The sequence below is a fragment of the Diplotaxodon limnothrissa genome, linkage group LG14, assembly GCF_057381915.1.
Source record: "Diplotaxodon limnothrissa isolate DT_005_m linkage group LG14, D_limnothrissa_male_GT1.1, whole genome shotgun sequence".
NCBI classification, from domain to species: Eukaryota; Metazoa; Chordata; class Actinopteri; order Cichliformes; family Cichlidae; genus Diplotaxodon; species Diplotaxodon limnothrissa.
The window spans coordinates 41,425,943-41,445,066 of NC_140609.1; the positions used below are offsets into that span (position 1 = coordinate 41,425,943).

The 19,124-nt window shown below is 45.0% G+C and overlaps 1 protein-coding gene across 1 annotated transcript; it reads left to right on the plus strand.

Annotated features, from left to right (window-relative positions):
- The first annotated feature begins 289 nt into the window (after window positions 1–289).
- ano7 (anoctamin 7) lies at window positions 290–17,790 on the plus strand. Its single transcript, XM_085370596.1, has 23 exons — window positions 290–373; window positions 8,399–8,453; window positions 8,533–8,660; window positions 9,120–9,227; window positions 9,302–9,438; window positions 9,513–9,570; window positions 10,296–10,406; window positions 10,492–10,657; window positions 10,731–10,821; window positions 10,926–11,022; window positions 11,372–11,515; window positions 11,593–11,730; window positions 12,916–13,014; window positions 13,151–13,253; window positions 13,728–13,839; window positions 13,930–13,984; window positions 14,907–15,004; window positions 15,163–15,314; window positions 15,404–15,609; window positions 15,867–16,009; window positions 17,258–17,348; window positions 17,445–17,564; window positions 17,638–17,790. The coding sequence occupies exons 1-23, from the start codon at window positions 290–292 to the stop codon at window positions 17,788–17,790; spliced, it is 2,649 nt and encodes an 882-aa protein (XP_085226722.1).
- Window positions 17,791–19,124: the final 1,334 nt, after the last annotated feature.

The following is a 19,124-nucleotide window of genomic DNA, read 5'->3' on the forward strand; positions in this document are numbered from 1 at the left end:
GCAGACTGTCAGAACATTAGAAAACAATAGAAAACAAAGCTGCTTCATAGCTGCTCCGTGTTTAAGACCCTCACGATGTGATCGACCTGATAAACAGACGAGCTCATAAAAGAACGTCAGTCCTCTGCAGGATGTAGAGACTGAAGACCTGAACCACAACTGTCACTACGGTGTCATTGCAGTCGGTGACATCATGGCACAATGAAAATAACATTAAACGACAGGTGTGTGTGTGTGTGTGTGTGTGTGTGTGTGTGTGTGTGTGCAGGAGGAGGAAGGTTTTGGGAGGATGAGGCGGAGAGGGGATCAGAGAGAGGATGGCACAACACTAATCACCATGGAAACCAGCCCAGAGAACAACTATGGCACCATGGTAACAGGATGTGGTCAATCCGATTATTAAGTGATGACGTGACGAATCCTACTTCCGGGCCTAAAGTAGTCTGCGTTTAATATGGCTTTTGTGTTGTTAACATGTTTAATGTTATGTATTTTCTTCTATTTGATCTCAAAAAGCTCCTAAAACAGTCAGTGATCACTGTTGACCTCCCTCGGCTTTTATTACCGCTAATCATTTATTTAAGCTCAGTTTTTAAAACCTTAGGATGTAACTACAGCCCAGCCCATGCAGCAGTATATGAATGACTAACCTCATATGTGGATGGATTATCTCAGTTGTTCTCCTGGCTGAAGTTTGGTCCTTTTACAGCATCCTGCCATGCGATTACATTTGTTCCTGACCACCGAGAACACTCACGTTAACTTTTATCGAGTGGAAAAAAAGTTAGCTTGTTTATATTATGCTAACATAGCTGTGTCGCTAGCGGTCACGTAGCACATCATTATATACCAGCTAGCCCAACTTCAGTAACCCTACAAACGTCACTGCTGTTTAGTTTTCTGTCTTCATTTATGCTGGAAGTGATAGCAGAGATGTACGTTTGAATTTGTTTCCAAAACCCCGCAGGCAGGACATGCTATATTGTATTTAGATAGAAGCTAGCGAGCTAACTCCCTGCTAACTTCTAACTCCGTTAAATGTCATAAATTCCGTTTTCATGGATGCCTGGATGTTAAACTCAGTTGTTACACCCGGTAGAGCAGAACGCTGATCATTTTATTAAAGATGAAAGACTTTAGACAGTTTTTCAACTCTCAGTAATGCCATAGTGATCGTTTGATATATGGACCTGCAGCGGAGTTTAGACCCAGACACGGCTAGTGACGTCAGACTGAACGATCGGATTACTCTCTGATTGGATTGAAAAGTAAAATCCCTGTAGCTAAAAGATGCAAGTTGAAGTTTCACCCAAACGTGCAGGAAGTCGTCTGATTTCACTGTCGACTCTCAGAGCTGATGGCGGTAAAATGCGATTGTCCTCTCGTATGGTCAGCCTGGCTGCAGCATCACTGGTTACACCAGCAGGAGGCGACACACTTCGTTAGGGTTGTACTGGTCTCTGGTTTGGGCTCGTATTCTTGTAAAACATGGAGGCCATCAACGATCATCCAGGATGGTCTCATCAGTTTATCACAAACCGTTAGCCACGCCTCACTCCTCACAGCTGGTTTCAAAACTTGCAGATGGCAACACTGAGCATGCTCAGTTCACCTAAATCAGTGACATTACAGTATCTATGGCCACCTTTTATACTGTCCAGGGCTCATGCTGGACTGTATTCACAGTTCTCACTGCAAAAAAGGTGTTTAAAGCACAAACTTCAATACAACTGGATGGTAACTTTAGACTCCGCCCCCTTGTGATAGCTACTGCACGCAGCTCTAAACTGTGCTGGGCCTCAAACTAACAGAAGCTCACAGTTAGTGTGAAGACGGTTCCGCATGTCTGAGTGAAAGCAGGTGAAACCCGGAAGCTTCACCACAGCTTCGCTCTCTCTGCTGCTTTTTAATTAAACTGGGCTGCGGCAGGAAACAGGAAGTGCATGATGAGGAGAGACTGAGCGGCTCCACTCGGTTCAGCACTGAGTGATCAAACGGTTGATGTTTGTTCCGCTCTTGCTCTTGTGTGTCTGTCGTCGTCCTCATTAGCGACAATGGGGACGTGAAACAGCAGGAAGAGTGGCCCAAAGTGTTTAGGAGCCAATAAAAAACACGAAGCTTCCCGCTTCTGGACCAGTAGCAGCCCAGAGCCACGCAAACACGCCAGCGTAGCCTTTGGGAAGTGGCTACAGGTTTCACGAACTTCTCGAGAATCCTCGGAGCTGTTCATAGAAAGAAATTAGCTCAGTGACCATGAAACGCTTACCTCCATATCTCATTGTTACACGTATCATTAAACAAGATGAATACCGCAGTTACATAGAAATCATAGACACACATTAGCCTCCCCGCTACGTTTGACAGCCATGTGCTGACAGCTGAGGTGTTTGTCTTCACATCTGGGCTGCTGCTGTGAGTGTCGAGCTGTGATCAGCATTTTTGTTTTGGCTCTTGGGACTTTATAATACAGCCCACGGCTAAGAGTGCTGCTATTTTAGGATTAAGTGGGTTTTCCAGGTGCGTTACCTGATATCATGATTGAATTAGCATTGCTTGCTGGTGGGTACATTAGAATAAGGAGGTAATAGTTCATGATTTTACCAGGAGGAAGGAATAATTCTGTAATTAACTTTAAGTACTGAGTACTTTCTGGGTATTTTAGCAGAAAAGCAAACAAAATGTTGTCATCTTACATTGTAAATACACTGTACTTTCAGGGGTGTGGGCCATGTTATGTAGTATTTTATTACACATATAACATAAAAATATGTGAAAAGAGCTGTTGTCCTTTTCCTCGTGAGGAGATAAAACAAAGAGCAACAAACGCAGGATCATGTGATCTTTACAAACACTTCAACCAGAATTTTCAGAAGTACAGAAAACATCAATCAATATATGTATCAATATATGTATATATTCATGTATGTGCAAATCAACAGGCTATTAGCCATGGGTGTTTTTATTTTATACGAGATGAAGAACATTGATTCTGTCAGTTTTTTCTCCTTCATGATGATTCAGTTTTCTGTTGGTTTGAAAGTTCTGTTTTGGATTCATCAGGAAAAGATTTCAGTCCACGCTGCTGCTCGTGCCATCCATCATACATCCATCCTATATATCCATCCATCATCCATCCATCCATCATCCATCCATCCTATATATCCATCCATCATCCATCCATCCATCATCCATCCATCCTATATATCCATCCATCCATCCATCCATCATACATCCATCCTATATATCCATCCATCCATCCATCCATCCATCATACATCCATCCTATATATCCATCCATCCATACATCCATCCTATATATCCATCCATCCATCCATCCATCCTATATATCCATCCATCCATCATCCATCCATCCATCATCCATCCATCCATCCATCATCCATCCATCCTATATATCCATCCATCCATCCATCCATCCTATATATCCATCCATCCATCATCCATCCATCCATCATCCATCCATCCTATATATCCATCCATCCATCCATCCATCATACATCCATCCTATATATCCATCCATCCATCATCCATCCATCCATCATCCATCCATCCTATATATCCATCCATCCATCCATCCATCCTATATATCCATCCATCCATCCATCCATCATCCATCCATCCTATATATCCATCCATCCATCCATCATCCATCCATCCATCCATCCATCCATCTTATATATCCATCCATCCATCCATCCATCATACATCCATCCTATATATCCATCCATCCATCATACATCCATCCTATATATCCATCCATCCATCCATCCATCCATCATACATCCATCCTATATATCCATCCATCATCCATCCATCCATCCTATATATCCATCCATCCATCCATCCTATATATCCATCCATCCATCATCCATCCATCCTATATATCCACCCATCATCCATCCATCCTATATATCCATCTATCCATCCATCCATCCATCCATCCATCCATCCTATATATCCATCCATCCATCCACCCATCCTATATATCCATCCATCCATCCTATATATCCATCTATCCATCCATCCATCCACCCATCCTATATATCCATCCATCCTATATATCCATCCATCCATCCATCCTATATATCCATCCATCATACATCCATCCTATATATGCATCCATCCATCATCTATCCAATATATGCATCCATCCATCCAATATATGCATCCATCCTATATATCCATCCATCCATCCTATATATGCATGCATCCATCCATCCATCCATCCTATATATGCATCCATCCATCATCTATCCAATATATGCATCCATCCATCCATCCATCCTATATATGCATCCATCCATCCATCCATCCATCCTATATATCCATCCACCCATCCATCCATCCATCCATCCTATATATCCATCCATCCATCCTATATATGCATCCATCCATCCATCCATCCTATATATCCATCCATCATCCATCCATCCATCCATCCATCCATCCTATATATCCATCCATCCATCCATCCATCATACATCCATCCTATATATCCATCCATCCATCATACATCCATCCTATATATCCATCCATCCATCCATCCATCCATCATACATCCATCCTATATATCCATCCATCATCCATCCATCCATCCTATATATCCATCCATCCATCCATCCTATATATCCATCCATCCATCATCCATCCATCCTATATATCCACCCATCATCCATCCATCCTATATATCCATCTATCCATCCATCCATCCATCCATCCATCCATCCTATATATCCATCCATCCATCCACCCATCCTATATATCCATCCATCCATCCTATATATCCATCTATCCATCCATCCATCCATCCATCCATCCTATATATCCATCCATCCATCCACCCATCCTATATATCCATCCATCCTATATATCCATCCATCCATCCATCCTATATATCCATCCATCATACATCCATCCTATATATGCATCCATCCATCATCTATCCAATATATGCATCCATCCATCCAATATATGCATCCATCCTATATATCCATCCATCCATCCTATATATGCATGCATCCATCCATCCATCCATCCTATATATGCATCCATCCATCATCTATCCAATATATGCATCCATCCATCCATCCATCCTATATATGCATCCATCCATCCATCCATCCATCCTATATATCCATCCACCCATCCATCCATCCATCCATCCTATATATCCATCCATCCATCCTATATATGCATCCATCCATCCATCCATCCTATATATCCATCCATCATCCATCCATCCATCCATCCATCCATCCTATATATCCATCCATCCATCCATCCATCATACATCCATCCTATATATCCATCCATCCATCATCCATCCATCCTATATATCCATCCATCCATCATCCATCCATCCATCCATCCATCATCCATCCATCCATCCATCATCCATCCATCCATCCATCCATCCATCCATCATACATCCATCCATCCATCCATCCATCATACATCCATCCTATATATCCATCCATCCATCATCCATCCATCCATCCTATATATCCATCCATCCATCCATCCATCCATCCTATATATCCATCCATCCATCCATCCATCATACATCCATCCTATATATCCATCCATCCATCATACATCCATCCTATATATCCATCCATCCATCCATCCATCCATCATACATCCATCCTATATATCCATCCATCATCCATCCATCCATCCTATATATCCATCCATCCATCCATCCTATATATCCATCCATCCATCATCCATCCATCCTATATATCCACCCATCATCCATCCATCCTATATATCCATCTATCCATCCATCCATCCATCCATCCATCCATCCTATATATCCATCCATCCATCCACCCATCCTATATATCCATCCATCCATCCTATATATCCATCTATCCATCCATCCATCCATCCATCCATCCTATATATCCATCCATCCATCCACCCATCCTATATATCCATCCATCCTATATATCCATCCATCCATCCATCCTATATATCCATCCATCATACATCCATCCTATATATGCATCCATCCATCATCTATCCAATATATGCATCCATCCATCCAATATATGCATCCATCCTATATATCCATCCATCCATCCTATATATGCATGCATCCATCCATCCATCCATCCTATATATGCATCCATCCATCATCTATCCAATATATGCATCCATCCATCCATCCATCCTATATATGCATCCATCCATCCATCCATCCATCCTATATATCCATCCACCCATCCATCCATCCATCCATCCTATATATCCATCCATCCATCCTATATATGCATCCATCCATCCATCCATCCTATATATCCATCCATCATCCATCCATCCATCCATCCATCCATCCTATATATCCATCCATCCATCCATCCATCATACATCCATCCTATATATCCATCCATCCATCATCCATCCATCCTATATATCCATCCATCCATCATCCATCCATCCATCCATCCATCATCCATCCATCCATCCATCATCCATCCATCCATCCATCCATCCATCCATCATACATCCATCCATCCATCCATCCATCATACATCCATCCTATATATCCATCCATCCATCATCCATCCATCCATCCTATATATCCATCCATCCATCCATCCATCCATCCTATATATCCATCCATCCATCCATCCATCCATCCATCCTATATATCCATCCATCCATCATCCATCCATCCTATATATCCATCCATCATCCATCCATCCTATATATCCATCCATCCATCCTATATATCCATCCATCCATCCATCCATCCATCCATCCATCCATCCATCCATCCTATATATCCATCCATCCATCCATCCATCCTGTATATCCATCCATCCTATATATCCATCCATCCATCCATCCATCCTATATATCCATCCATCATACATCCATCCTATATATGCATCCATCCATCATCTATCCAATATATGCATCCAGCCATCCATCCAATATATGCATCCATCCTATATATCCATCCATCCATCCTATATATGCATCCATCCATCCATCCATCCATCCTATATATGCATCCATCCATCCATCCATCCATCCTATATATGCATCCATCCATCCATCCTATATATGCATCCATCCATCCATCCATCCATCCATCCATCCATCCTATATATGCATCCATCCATCCATCCATCCATCCATCCATCCATCCTATATATGCATCCATCCATCCATCCTATATATGCATCCATCCATCCATCCATCCTATATATGCATCCATCCATCATCTATCCAATATATGCATCCATCCATCCATCCATCCTATATATGCATCCATCCATCCATCCATCCATCCTATATATGCATCCATCCATCATCTATCCAATATATGCATCCATCCATCCAACCATCCTATATATCCATCCACCCATCCATCCATCATCCATCCAATATATGCATCCATCCATCATCTATCCAATATATGCATCCATCCATCCATCATCCATCCACTCATCCATCCATCCATCCTATATATCCATCCATCCATCCAATATATGCATCCATCCATCCATCCATCCATCCATCCATCCATCCATCAATCAATAACACATTAGCCGTGTTAGCCCTGCTGCTTGTGCCCTGCTCTTTATTTACTCTTGTGAGCAGGAGAGTGAGAACAGTCCTTATCACATTTTATTATTTAACTTGGACAGCAGAGCAGCCGTGGTGCATAATAAAAATGTAAAAAGGCTAGATTAAACCACTACAGTAGTAAATTAATTTAGAGTATAATTATTTTCTTGTATTTTCACCTCCTTATTCTGAGGTGTTTCTACTGGTACATGTTTGTAGGTAAATGCCATTTGATTTGATTTGACTGTAAAGCAGGTAAAACGTGATTCCAGTGGAATTCCACGTGTGGTCGTGGGCCGTCTGAGTGCTGTGGCATTTTTCCACAGTTATGCAAACAGTGGGTTTGTGGTGACAAGTTTACACACGTGAGTCGGCTAATGTAATGAGCACACAAGTAAACTCCGTATGAATAATTCATAAAGTCGGCACGTCGTCTCTGTCCCACAGAAATGAATGGATCGGATGCCTCATAGATAAAATGGTCTTTGATTGATTGGATTGTACAAACAGTGTATCCTCTCCTTCCTTGCCTGCAGAGACAAACATGGCAGAGCATTGTTCCAAAACAGCGTTCTCTCCTTCAGAACCCTTCTAAAGGTGCTTGTCTCCACTCCAGGGCCTGCCAGGCTCCATGAATAACTCTGATCATCAGCAGGATTCAGTCCTTTAAGCCTTCACTGGAAGTCTCACAGTTTCCTTAGAATTACAAACTCTTAGTTTCAGGAAGCTTTTTGAAAACAGACCCTGCTCTTTGATTGTTTTCCTCTAAATTCAGTCTGACAGGTTTTATTATTTCCCAGAATGCAGTTCAGCCTGAGGATGGGAATGTTTTCAGTGATGGATCGACTCGAGTCGGTGAGTAGAAAACAAAATCATACCGTTCCAAACGCAGCGTGTTTAGCAGACGAATTAAACCTGTGATCCTCTCGGACAGACTTTGTGCTGGTGTGGGAGGAGCCAAGGAGCATGCAGGAGGAGAGCATGGGTGTTAGCCCCGCCCACCGCCGGTGGAGGGAGGAGTTTCTGAAAAGACTGAGACACTCTGGACTTCTGCAGGAACAGGTAAGCTAAACAAACACAGGTGAGTCTGCAGGTAAGGCAAACATGGAGGAAGTGAAACTAAACTGTCACATGACCCACATGCCACCTTCACTTTGGATATCAGGAAATAAACAACAGACATTATATAGACAATAACAGACATAATTGTATCATTGGCTTACTGATGATGTGCTTCTATGTGTTTCTGTTTGATGGATGGAAGCTAACCAGCAGCTAAATGCACCTTTCAATCAATCAATCAATACTTTATTTATATTATAGCTCATTGAAAAGACCAGAGGTGCTCCAAAGTGTTTCTCAATAGTAAAATATGAAATCAAATTTATTACATATGGGTACAGATGCATAGAGTACAAATACATTTCCAGAAAATAAACAAAGCACTAATTAACCCGTGAGTACTAGTTATGATGTTGAAAGGAGGTGAAGGACGCTGAGCTCTTTTCTTCTTCTCTGCAGAAGGAGGTCCTCCAGACAAAGAAGAGGATCTGTTTTGTCCTCCTCAGCGCTCCGTGGAGCGTGCTCTGTTACTACGCTGAGGAGATCAGCCTCAGAGTCCCACTGCAGGTAAAGCCCACGTCCTCTGCCGCCGTCCTCACGCTCAGCAGCCATCTCACGGCATGTCCTCTGTCCTCCTGCAGGTGGTCACCGCCCCCATCGTTAACTGGTCCGAACAGATCCTGTCCAAGCTGTCTCTTCCCAACCTTATGTCCCAGGACGTCCCCAACCCCCCGCCCGACTACTACACCTGCCAGTTCAGGACCAACAAGCTGGAGAGGTACAAACACTCAGGACCTGAGTCCCGTGTCACCCTCATCCTCCTCCTTCACTCTCCCTGTTTCCTGCCTGCAGGTTTTTGGGCAGCGACAACAAAGACACGTTCTTCAAGACGACCCAGAGACACCAGGTGGTGAGTGAAGAAAACAAAACGGTCTCGAGGAACTCGTGGCCGTGCCGTGCACTTCACTGTGGTGCATGTAGAAATGAAAACTGAATGTTTATGGTGTATTTTAGGATAGTTTGACTATTTCAGAGGACAAATCCAGAACAGAGAAACAGACAAATAAATGTTAATATTTCAAAAAATCTTTAAACAAAAATACACAAACCAACATCTAAGAGTTTTTAACCCAAAGAACCTGAAAGTGTGAATTTAAGATTTCTTGTGCTGCTTCATTAATGACACAAAACCCGAGCAGACGGGAACTGTGTGTTTGGTCGTGTTGGGAAAGTTTCCAGTGCAGCTTCAACAAACTGAGCTGAGAGCGAGCTGCTCTGATTGGCTCAAAGGCAGAAATACCAGCGAAGCAGATCCAGGATGTATCGGTCAACAGACGGATGCTGGCAGCGGCAACGCCTCCTCCTCAAACAAACTCGACAAACACACACACACAAATGTCCGTGTGTGTAGCACTTTATTTTATGAGTCTGTACTTCCTTAACAATCCACTGAAGTTTCCTGAAAACAACACAAACATGTTTCTGTGGTTCTGAGTGGAGATGGCTGTGGTGTTCTGCAGTGTCCTGGAGGCTCTGTTTCTATTAATGCTAAAAGTTTCACGGAAACAAAGTTTCAGCCCTAGACATGGTTATGCTAGCTTAGCTGAGTCCCTTGAAACCCTCGTGTCCCTCTAGCTGTACGAGATCTTAGCCAGGACTCCATACGGTTCGGTGAAGAACGGGGAGGTGGGCGTCGACCGTCTGCTGAACGAGCAGGTCTTCACCGCCGCCTACCCGCTGCACGAGGTGAGATGTGCACCACGAGCCTGGTCTGAAGCTGCTGTGATTCCCAGACTGAAGCCCAGGCTGATGTTTGATACCATGTTTGCAGGGAGATTATCAGCTGCCGACCCCCCCGGTCAGTCCCCAGAGTTTAAGCCTGAGGCAGATCCTGTATGCTTACTGGGCCCAGTGGTCCTGCTGGAGACGCTACCAACCTCTGGACCACATCAGGGAGTACTTTGGGGAGAAGATCGCACTTTATTTTGCCTGGTTAGGTAAATATGAGGAAAATACCTCCGATGTTATGCCGTTATTTGGTGACAAGCGTCTCACCGTGTCTGCATGCAGGCTTCTACACCGGCTGGCTGCTGCCGGCGTCTGTCGTCGGGACGGTGATCTTCCTGATCGGGTTTTGGCTCGTGGCCACCGACGTTCCAGCGTGAGTACAAACTCATCGTCAGCGTTCATTTTAAAGCAGTTTGTGAGGACATGCTCACTCGTCATGGTTGATGCACCTGTGGTGATCTGTGTTTGAATTTGTAGGAACGAGTTGTGTGGTAGCGGAAACAGCTTCATCATGTGTCCGCTCTGTAATATCTGCTCCTACTGGAACTACTCCAGCATCTGCGTCACCTACAAGGTACCTGCCACCACCACACCTCTCACATTTATTTAAATGTTTCCGTTCTCTGGGAAAACACAGGGCGAGGCAAAGCAGCCATGTTCCTTATTCCAGCATATATTCATGCATCACTCATCTCGCTGATCTCTGTGAGATGGATCGTGGACGTTTCTTCAGAGGTTTCTGTTTCCTGATACGTCGCCTGGCAGATTAATAGTTGGGCAGTTTAAAAGTGGACAGCAGTAGACAACTCTGTCCTCTGACCTCATCAGGTCCTCTGAGCTAAATGTTTGGAAACCAGCACAGGCTGATGTTACTGAGCCATCTGTGTATCCACCACTCTGAAAGGCTGCTTGTGTCTCTGCAGGCAGGTCTGCTGTTTGATAACGGAGGAACCGTTTTCCTCAGTGTCTTCATGTCTCTGTGGGCCATCACCTTCCTCGAGTACTGGAAGAGAACATGTTCATCTTTGTCTCACCGCTGGGACTGCTCCGAATTCCAGGACATCGAGGTGCGAAGCCGTCGCTAAGTTAACCAGGGGATTGTTTCGGGAGGTTTGTGAATTTGTGAATTTCACATCTTTGGCAGGAGCGACCTCGTCCAGAGTTCACCGCCATGGCACCGATGACCATGAGGAACCCGGTGACCGGAGCGGAGGAGCCGTATTTTCCTGAAAATAAGCGGTTCAACAGAACTCTGACTGGCTGCATGGTCATCATCATCATGGTGAGTCTCCTGAAGTCCTCGTTGCCAACACAGTCTAACACGCACGTCCACCCGATCTACGGTCACGGCTTCCACAGGTGTAAGATGATTATTGCGTGATGCCAGCAGAGGGTAGCGTCGTTTCCCACAGTGGCCCCTCCCCCATCCTGCTCTGGAGCTGGCATTCACTCCCGCCTCCAACATGTGAAGCAGTTCTTGTTTGGGGGTCAGCGCTGACATCACTGTGATGGAAAGGAGCTGCAGGTTGGAACCATCAGGGACTGTGGGTGATGCTAATTCAGATTCTGTCCAGCCTGTTATAATGTGGTCTCCATCTATGACCACAACTCCAAAGAAGTTGGGACACTGAGTCAAACACAAATAAAAATATCATGCAGTGATTCGCAAATCTCACAAAGTCTCGTTTTATTGCCAGTAGCACATGTAGTGCTTAAACTGAAACACATCCTGTTGGATGTGATGGAGAACAGAGCACCTTGAAGCCACATGTGACCAAGATGGACAAACGGCGCCGTCTCCTCTGGGCCAAAACAGATCTGAGGTCAGACACATTCAAACATGGACGCCGAAGCCTTGGGCTGAAGAGGAGAGCTAGCGTTCAGCTGGGGGGGGGGGGCGTCAGTGTCCATGGAACTGACAGCTGGCACATCTGGAAAGGTTCCATCAGTGCTGAAAGGTGTAAAGTGGTGTTAGAGCAACATCTGCTCCATGCAGATGTTTCTCAGGAAGGTCTTTGTGTTTGAGCCGGACGACGCTGAACAGCAGACTGCTTCTATAACAGCCTTACGGCTTCAAAAAATCACTTCCCGATGTTTTTATTCACATTTACAGCCTCAGTGGTGACAAAGATGTTAACACCCACCATCAGCTGTACGTTAGACGAGCAGCAGGTCTCCTACGAGCTTTCTGGCCTCACGTTTCTTCTGTTAGCACATTTATGTTTGGGTTTGCTGCAGAGGAGAAAATTAGCCAACCTGAAGCAGCTGCTGTTGCCTGTGTGCATGTTAGCAGGTTCATTAAGTTCATGATGTCATGCTTGACAGATCCATATCTGGCCAATGAGATTTCTCTCCCATATGCTAACCAGTCAGTGTGCATCTACATTTATGAATCTGTCTGTGTCTCTACCTTAAATGAAATCAGGTGTCAGTGGATAAAAGGTCTGAAATGACTTCTTCCGCGCAGGTCGCTGTGGTGTTGATTTTTCTCACGGCCATCATTTTGTATCGCACCATCCTCAGCATCATCATCTACAAGTCAGAGTACAGCTTCTTCAGCTTCTCTGTGAGTAAGAGGCAGCTCGCCTGCCTTCACCTGGGTCCACAAAGCTTAACCGAGGACTGCAATATCAGACGCCATCACACCTGTCTGTGTGTGTGTGTGTGTGTGTGTGTGTGTGTGTGTGTGTGTGTGTGTGTAGGCTGGGAGAATAGCCAGTTTCTCAGGGTCAGTGTTGAATCTGCTGGTCATCCTTCTGCTGTCCAGGATTTACACCGCCCTGGCCCACATCCTCACCCGCTGGGGTGAGTCTCCCTCCACGTCTCAGCCTCGTTTAAAGAAACTTTACACATTTTCATAAACTGTAGAATTCTGTGAAGATGTCTGATTTTTCTGAGACCAGTTTATGAATATTTTAGGAAGTCTACTTTTAGTTGATAACAAATAACAGCTGCTAACGAGCTTTTACTAAGTAATCTTGGTTTTTCATTTTCACCACTGTTCAGGTAAAAATAGACAAATTTAATTTGGCGCCATGATCTTCATTTCATCTGAAGGTGTGTGTGTGTGTACTTGTTTAGACATCTTTGTGGGGACCAACAGTCACTTATGGGGTTTGAAGCATTTTTGACTCAAAATGTGGTTTTAGTGTCAGGGTCAGGTTATGGTTAGGATTAGGCATGGTTAGGGTAAGCAGCTGGGATAAGCATTATGTCAATGAGATGTCCTCACTAAGATATGAAAACGAGAATACGTGTGTGTCTGTATGTTGCTGTCAGAGATGCATCGCACTCAGACGAAATACGAAGACATGTTCATCCTGAAAGTTTTCGTCTTCCAGTTTGTTAACTTCTACTCGTCTCCGGTCTACATCGCCTTCTTCAAAGGCAGGTGAGAGCCAGCGCAGAGCAGGCTGATCATTGAACTGATGGACTCGCCTCGGCTGGTTTGTAAAACCTGCTGATTGGTTGTTTGTTTCAGGTTCATTGGCTACCCTGGAAATTACAACACTTTGTTTGGAGTCCGCAACGAAGACGTGAGTTGAGGATTGTGGTCATGTGATGATGATGTGACGATTACAGAGAAGTTGTCATGCGCCGCGACGCGCGTGCACAAAAGGGTCCAGACGCAGACTCAAGCACAAGCAGAAAATGACACTTTATTATAGCAACAAAAACCAGAACCAGAGGAGCAAAACGAGGAACTAAAAAACCCGGGGAAACAGTGACGCGAGGAACCGTGGGAGGCTGCAACAGAAAGGGGAGAAGATTACCAGGGAGCCGGGAAGCGGGGCAAACGCATCAAGACTGAGTTAGACTAGTTGGCTTACAATTAGAGCGGGACCGTGGGAGCTCGGGAGGGACGTCCGTGAGAAGGGAATCCGTGGAGGTAGTGGATGGGCCAGATGACGCACCAGGTGATCCAACTGGGCAGGAGGACGGGCAGGAGGACAGGCAGGTGGCAGACGTTGAACGCCGGATCGAAACCTAGACACAAGTAGGCAGATTTAACGCAGCTCCAACGAGATATTAATGCAACGCTTTCGCGGGAGTCTAGTTGCCACAGAGAGGTGATTAACGGGCTGGCGTGGAGCCTCCGTCAGTGCCGGGCTAAGTAGCTCTTCGGGTAATCACCCCGATGGAGAGCAGGTGTGCCGGTGATGGCCCAGCCCGGGGGTGTGGCTACCCGAGCATCACACATTCCACACGCAGGACCACGGACCGTGACAGTAGCATCAGATCTCTGCATGGAGACCTTAGGTCAGACACAGTTTTTCAATGATGCTGTGAGTGCTCACAGACCATTTCAAACAACTGCTTTCCAAAGTGGGACATAAAGCACCCAGAGCAGCATGTGTGAAGTTATAGTAGGGTACCTGCTGATCCATCAGCTGAGCTGCTCGCAGCTGCATGAATAGATGAACCACTAAACTCCGCCTCTCTGGCTGTGTGTTACAGTGTGGAGCAGGTGGATGTCTCATTGATCTGGCTCAGGAGCTGCTGGTCATCATGGTGGGAAAACAGCTGATCAACAACATCCAGGAGTTCATTTCCCCGTAAACAGACACACACAGATACACAACAAAGTGCACGAGAACAGACTGCATCCTGGTGCCAGTGTCTCTCACAACAGTGATGCATAACGCACAGTTATGTGGATTTGTGTCACCGAGCGCAGTCTCGCTTTGCAATGATGTGGGCTCGTTACTTGCAGGAAGGTGAAGTCATGGTGGCAGAAGAGGAAGCTGAATCCTCAGCTGAAGGAGGCGGGACAGGAGGCCCAGAGGCAGGAGGAGGCTTCTCCCTGGGAGGCAGACTACCAGCTGCTGGTCTGTGAGGGACTCTTCAGCGAATACCTGGAGATGGGTGAGTCCCAGGTTTATCCTCACATCCTGGGAGACGTAGAGTTTCATACGAGTCTGGTCTTCACTGTAAATCCTCCTCATCCTTCACAGTGATTCAGTTTGGGTTCATCACCATCTTCGTGGCGGCGTGCCCCCTCGCTCCTCTCTTCGCCCTCATTAATAACTGGGTGGAGGTCCGTCTGGATGCTCAGAAGTTTGTGACTGAATACCGTCGCCCGGTGGTAGAGCGAGCTCAGGACATCGGCATCTGGTTTCCCATCCTGCAGTTCATCGCACACATGGCCGTCCTGAGCAACGTAAGACTGTTTTGGTGTTTTACGTATGGACGAACAGGTAACGCTTGTGGTGTCCTCGGATCAAAAATGGTCCCTAGGTGAATGGCAAACAAGCATATGCGAATTCCAACCCCGCCGATGTCACTCTCACCTGTTTGGCTGTAAAAGCCCAATTTGTATTTCCAAATTTAGCTCAAAACATACGTTTTGTTCGCACCACAACCATAAATCATGAGCCTATAAATGAGCCGCCAACGAATCTGGACTTGTATTTTCAGGCGTTCCTCATAGCGTTTACGTCATCCTTTGTGCCTCGACTGTACTACCGCTACACCAGAGACAGCACACTCAGTGGCTTCATCAACTTCACTCTGGCTACATCACCGCTCAGCTACCAGCAACAGCACAACACATCCTGCAGGTAAGCATCTGCACCACAACACCATCACCGAGAACCGCATGGGCCGGCTGAGCCCGGTCGGGCAGTTATGGACTTCATTTGAGCACCAAAACAGTCTCAGTCATATGATCATACAAGACCAGGCATCTCAGCAGCTTTGAGGTTGGGCTCAAAAGTGAAATGTCAAGTTTTCAAAGAAAGAACTTTGATTAGAAACTAAATCTAAAGCACGATAGCAAAGTGTCCCGACTGTTTTAACTCCACGTCAGTAGCCACATCTTTGTGTGCCTCACACTTGTGAGCTCATCACTGCCAGGTCAACACTTCATCTTAATACATCCTCTGTGGTCATTAGCCACGTTATAGACTCTTCATATGGCACATAATGGAACAGGAATATCATTTATATGTAGATGCACATCTCCCCTGACCAAGTAATGTTTGGGCTCAAACTGGGCTCTGTCTAACATTACGTTCAGCTAATGTGGGACTGGAAGTAGATTACATTAGACTTACTGGTCCCACATGATCACAACACAGTGGTTGTCATGATCAGAGTTCGTGGAGGTCACGATGGACCTGCCCAAGCTTAAAATGGGTGGACGCCTTTTTTCTAGATGTGTTTTCAATGAGATCCAAAGACAATTCAGTTTTATTTACACAGCGCCAAATCACAACAACAGTCGCCTCAAGGTGCTTTATACTGTAAGGCAGACCCTACAATGATACATACAGAGAAAAACTCCACAATATGACCCCCTATGAGCAGCACTTTGGCAACAGTGGGAAGGAAAAACTCCCTTTTAACAGGAAGAAACCTCCAGCAGAACCAGGCTCAGGGAGGGCGGTGAGATGAGGAAGACAGGACAAAGACATGCTGAGGAAGAGAGACGGCAGACAACTTTTTACGTTTTTATTTGACAACCTAATCTTGACGTCACCTTTCATTTAACATTTGGTCGGTAGGAACAAAATCCTGAGGACAAATTTACTGCTGCCGTTAATGTTTCGAGTGCTGTAGAGGAACCAGAGAGCGTCTGAATGTTTACTGCAGCTCATTTTAGTTATTCTGCAAATTTAAAATGCTGGTGGCGTCATAATATAGTGGTTTACAGCTCTGCGGTTAAGTCCCAGCAGGAGACACAGAGCCTTTGTGTCTGAAATGTATCGGGAGTGAAACTGTGCCACGTGAAATCGTCGAAGCTACCTGCTGTGAACGAGTAGCACAGTACCTACTGCAGGCGATCGACGCGTCGTTATCGTCCACAGGTATTGGGCTTTCAGGGATGAAAATGGTGAATACCTGCCAGAGTACTTCCACCTCCTCGCTATACGGCTCGGTTTCGTCATCATCTTTGAGGTCAGTGTCTCTCAGACTTCACTGAACCCCGAGCGGTCTGTGAACTGCTGATCGGCAGTCCGCACATTGAAGACTTGTCCCATTTTTCTTCCTCAGCATGTAGTCTTCTTCATTGGCCGCTTAATAGATTTGATGGTTCCTGATGTGTCCGAAGAGGTGGAGATGAAGATAAAGAGGGAGCACTACATGGCTAAAGAGGCTCTGGCTGAGAACCAGGTATCAAAGTTAACAGAGTGTCACATGACGGTTTGTCTCGCAGTTTGTTTACTATCGTGTTCTATGCCTGCAGTCTCTGGGGAAGACCATGATTCCTGGGAATGGGGAAGCCCCGCCCAGTGAACTGCGACAGCGTAGATCCAGAATCTCTCCACAGGAGAGCGACCCACCGTCACCGAACCTGGAGGAGATCGCAGAGGAGACTGAAGCAATATTCAGCTCCTAGGACGAAGCTCAGGTGGACTTGGGCTACAACACCCAACGCTCGTTTTTAACCACTGGCTGCTTATCACTGTGCCTGTCATCAAATAACTCTTTAACTGTAACTTACTATTTTCAAAACTTGCCATGTTTGTTGTAATTGAAGTTTCTGAGTTAAATGCTAAATGTTGCTCAGCAGCACCTGATGGGAGGCAGTTAGTGACAGCGCTGTAACATGAGCTGGGCTTTTTCATGTAATGAACATTTGGATATCTGTTACACATAAACTTATACATATCCAATAGGGGTGCAGCGATACTCGTATGGATATTGAACCGTTCGATACAGTGCTTTCGGTTCGGTACGCATATGTATCGAACAATACAACATTTTTAATTTATTTTATCAACTTTCCTTCTGACGATGCTGTCTGTGTTGAGCGCTCAGTGGATCTGCGCTCGACAGTGCAGCCTAGGCGGAGTAGTCGAACGCAGATTCACTGAGCGCAGGGCAAGCTAGCGAGACAGAAGTTAAGCTCTCCTTGCAACATGGCAAATTGAACCTCCCCCACCCTCATTCAGATCTGGCGTTTGGAACTATTTTGGTCTTCATGTGACGTATGACCCTGAAGGTAAGCGCGTCATGGACTAAAGTAAAACAGTATGTTGGATGTGCCATGCAATGCTCAATTACATGGTGGGAGCTAGTGTGTTAGCGCAGTTAGCTCGTTAACGTGTTGACACCGTCCAGTCCCATGCACGGGGCGAACCGCGGTAGCTGGTTAACGGAGATTTGCCGTGTTGTGGCTTTAACGTCATTTCAGATTAACGCTGACAGCACTAGTGGAACACAACGAATATGACTGCACATTTACAACGACATCATCCTCGTGCAAAGACAAGTGGAAGCAGACAAAAACAAGCAAGCATGCTACAAACTTTACCCGAGTCATTTAGACAGCCGTTAGCACAGGATTCTCCTTATGGGGACCTGATATGTTTAATATGCTGCTGAGAATATAGCCCAGAAGAAGCGTATAGTAGAGCTTTTATTTTGAAAGAGCCATTTCTCTGTAATAAACTCTCTTTTCCAAAGATGAGTGATTCCTCGATCAGATAGATTTATTTTTTTTATTACTTTGTTGTTTCAGCAACATTAAATTTAAAAACTGTACTTTTGAGTTAAAATATATATTTAAAATTTTAATAAATGACAAATTAAAAAGGCATGAACATTTTTTGTATCGAAAAAATATCGAACCGTGAATTTTGTGTATCGTTGCACCCCTACTATCCAAACACTTTACGGATGATTACAGAATCATCAATGCTGGCATGAATTTCACTGTGGATGAGGTAG

Bases quoted from the DNA above. Each gene is read 5' to 3' on its own strand.
- ano7 (XM_085370596.1), top strand. From the start codon at position 290: ATGAGGCGGAGAGGGGATCAGAGAGAGGATGGCACAACACTAATCACC. The intron at 13,840-13,929 runs GTGAGAGCCAGC...TGTTTGTTTCAG, and splicing joins ATCGCCTTCTTCAAAGGCAG to GTTCATTGGCTACCCTGGAA. The intron at 15,610-15,866 runs GTAAGACTGTTT...TTGTATTTTCAG, and splicing joins ACATGGCCGTCCTGAGCAAC to GCGTTCCTCATAGCGTTTAC.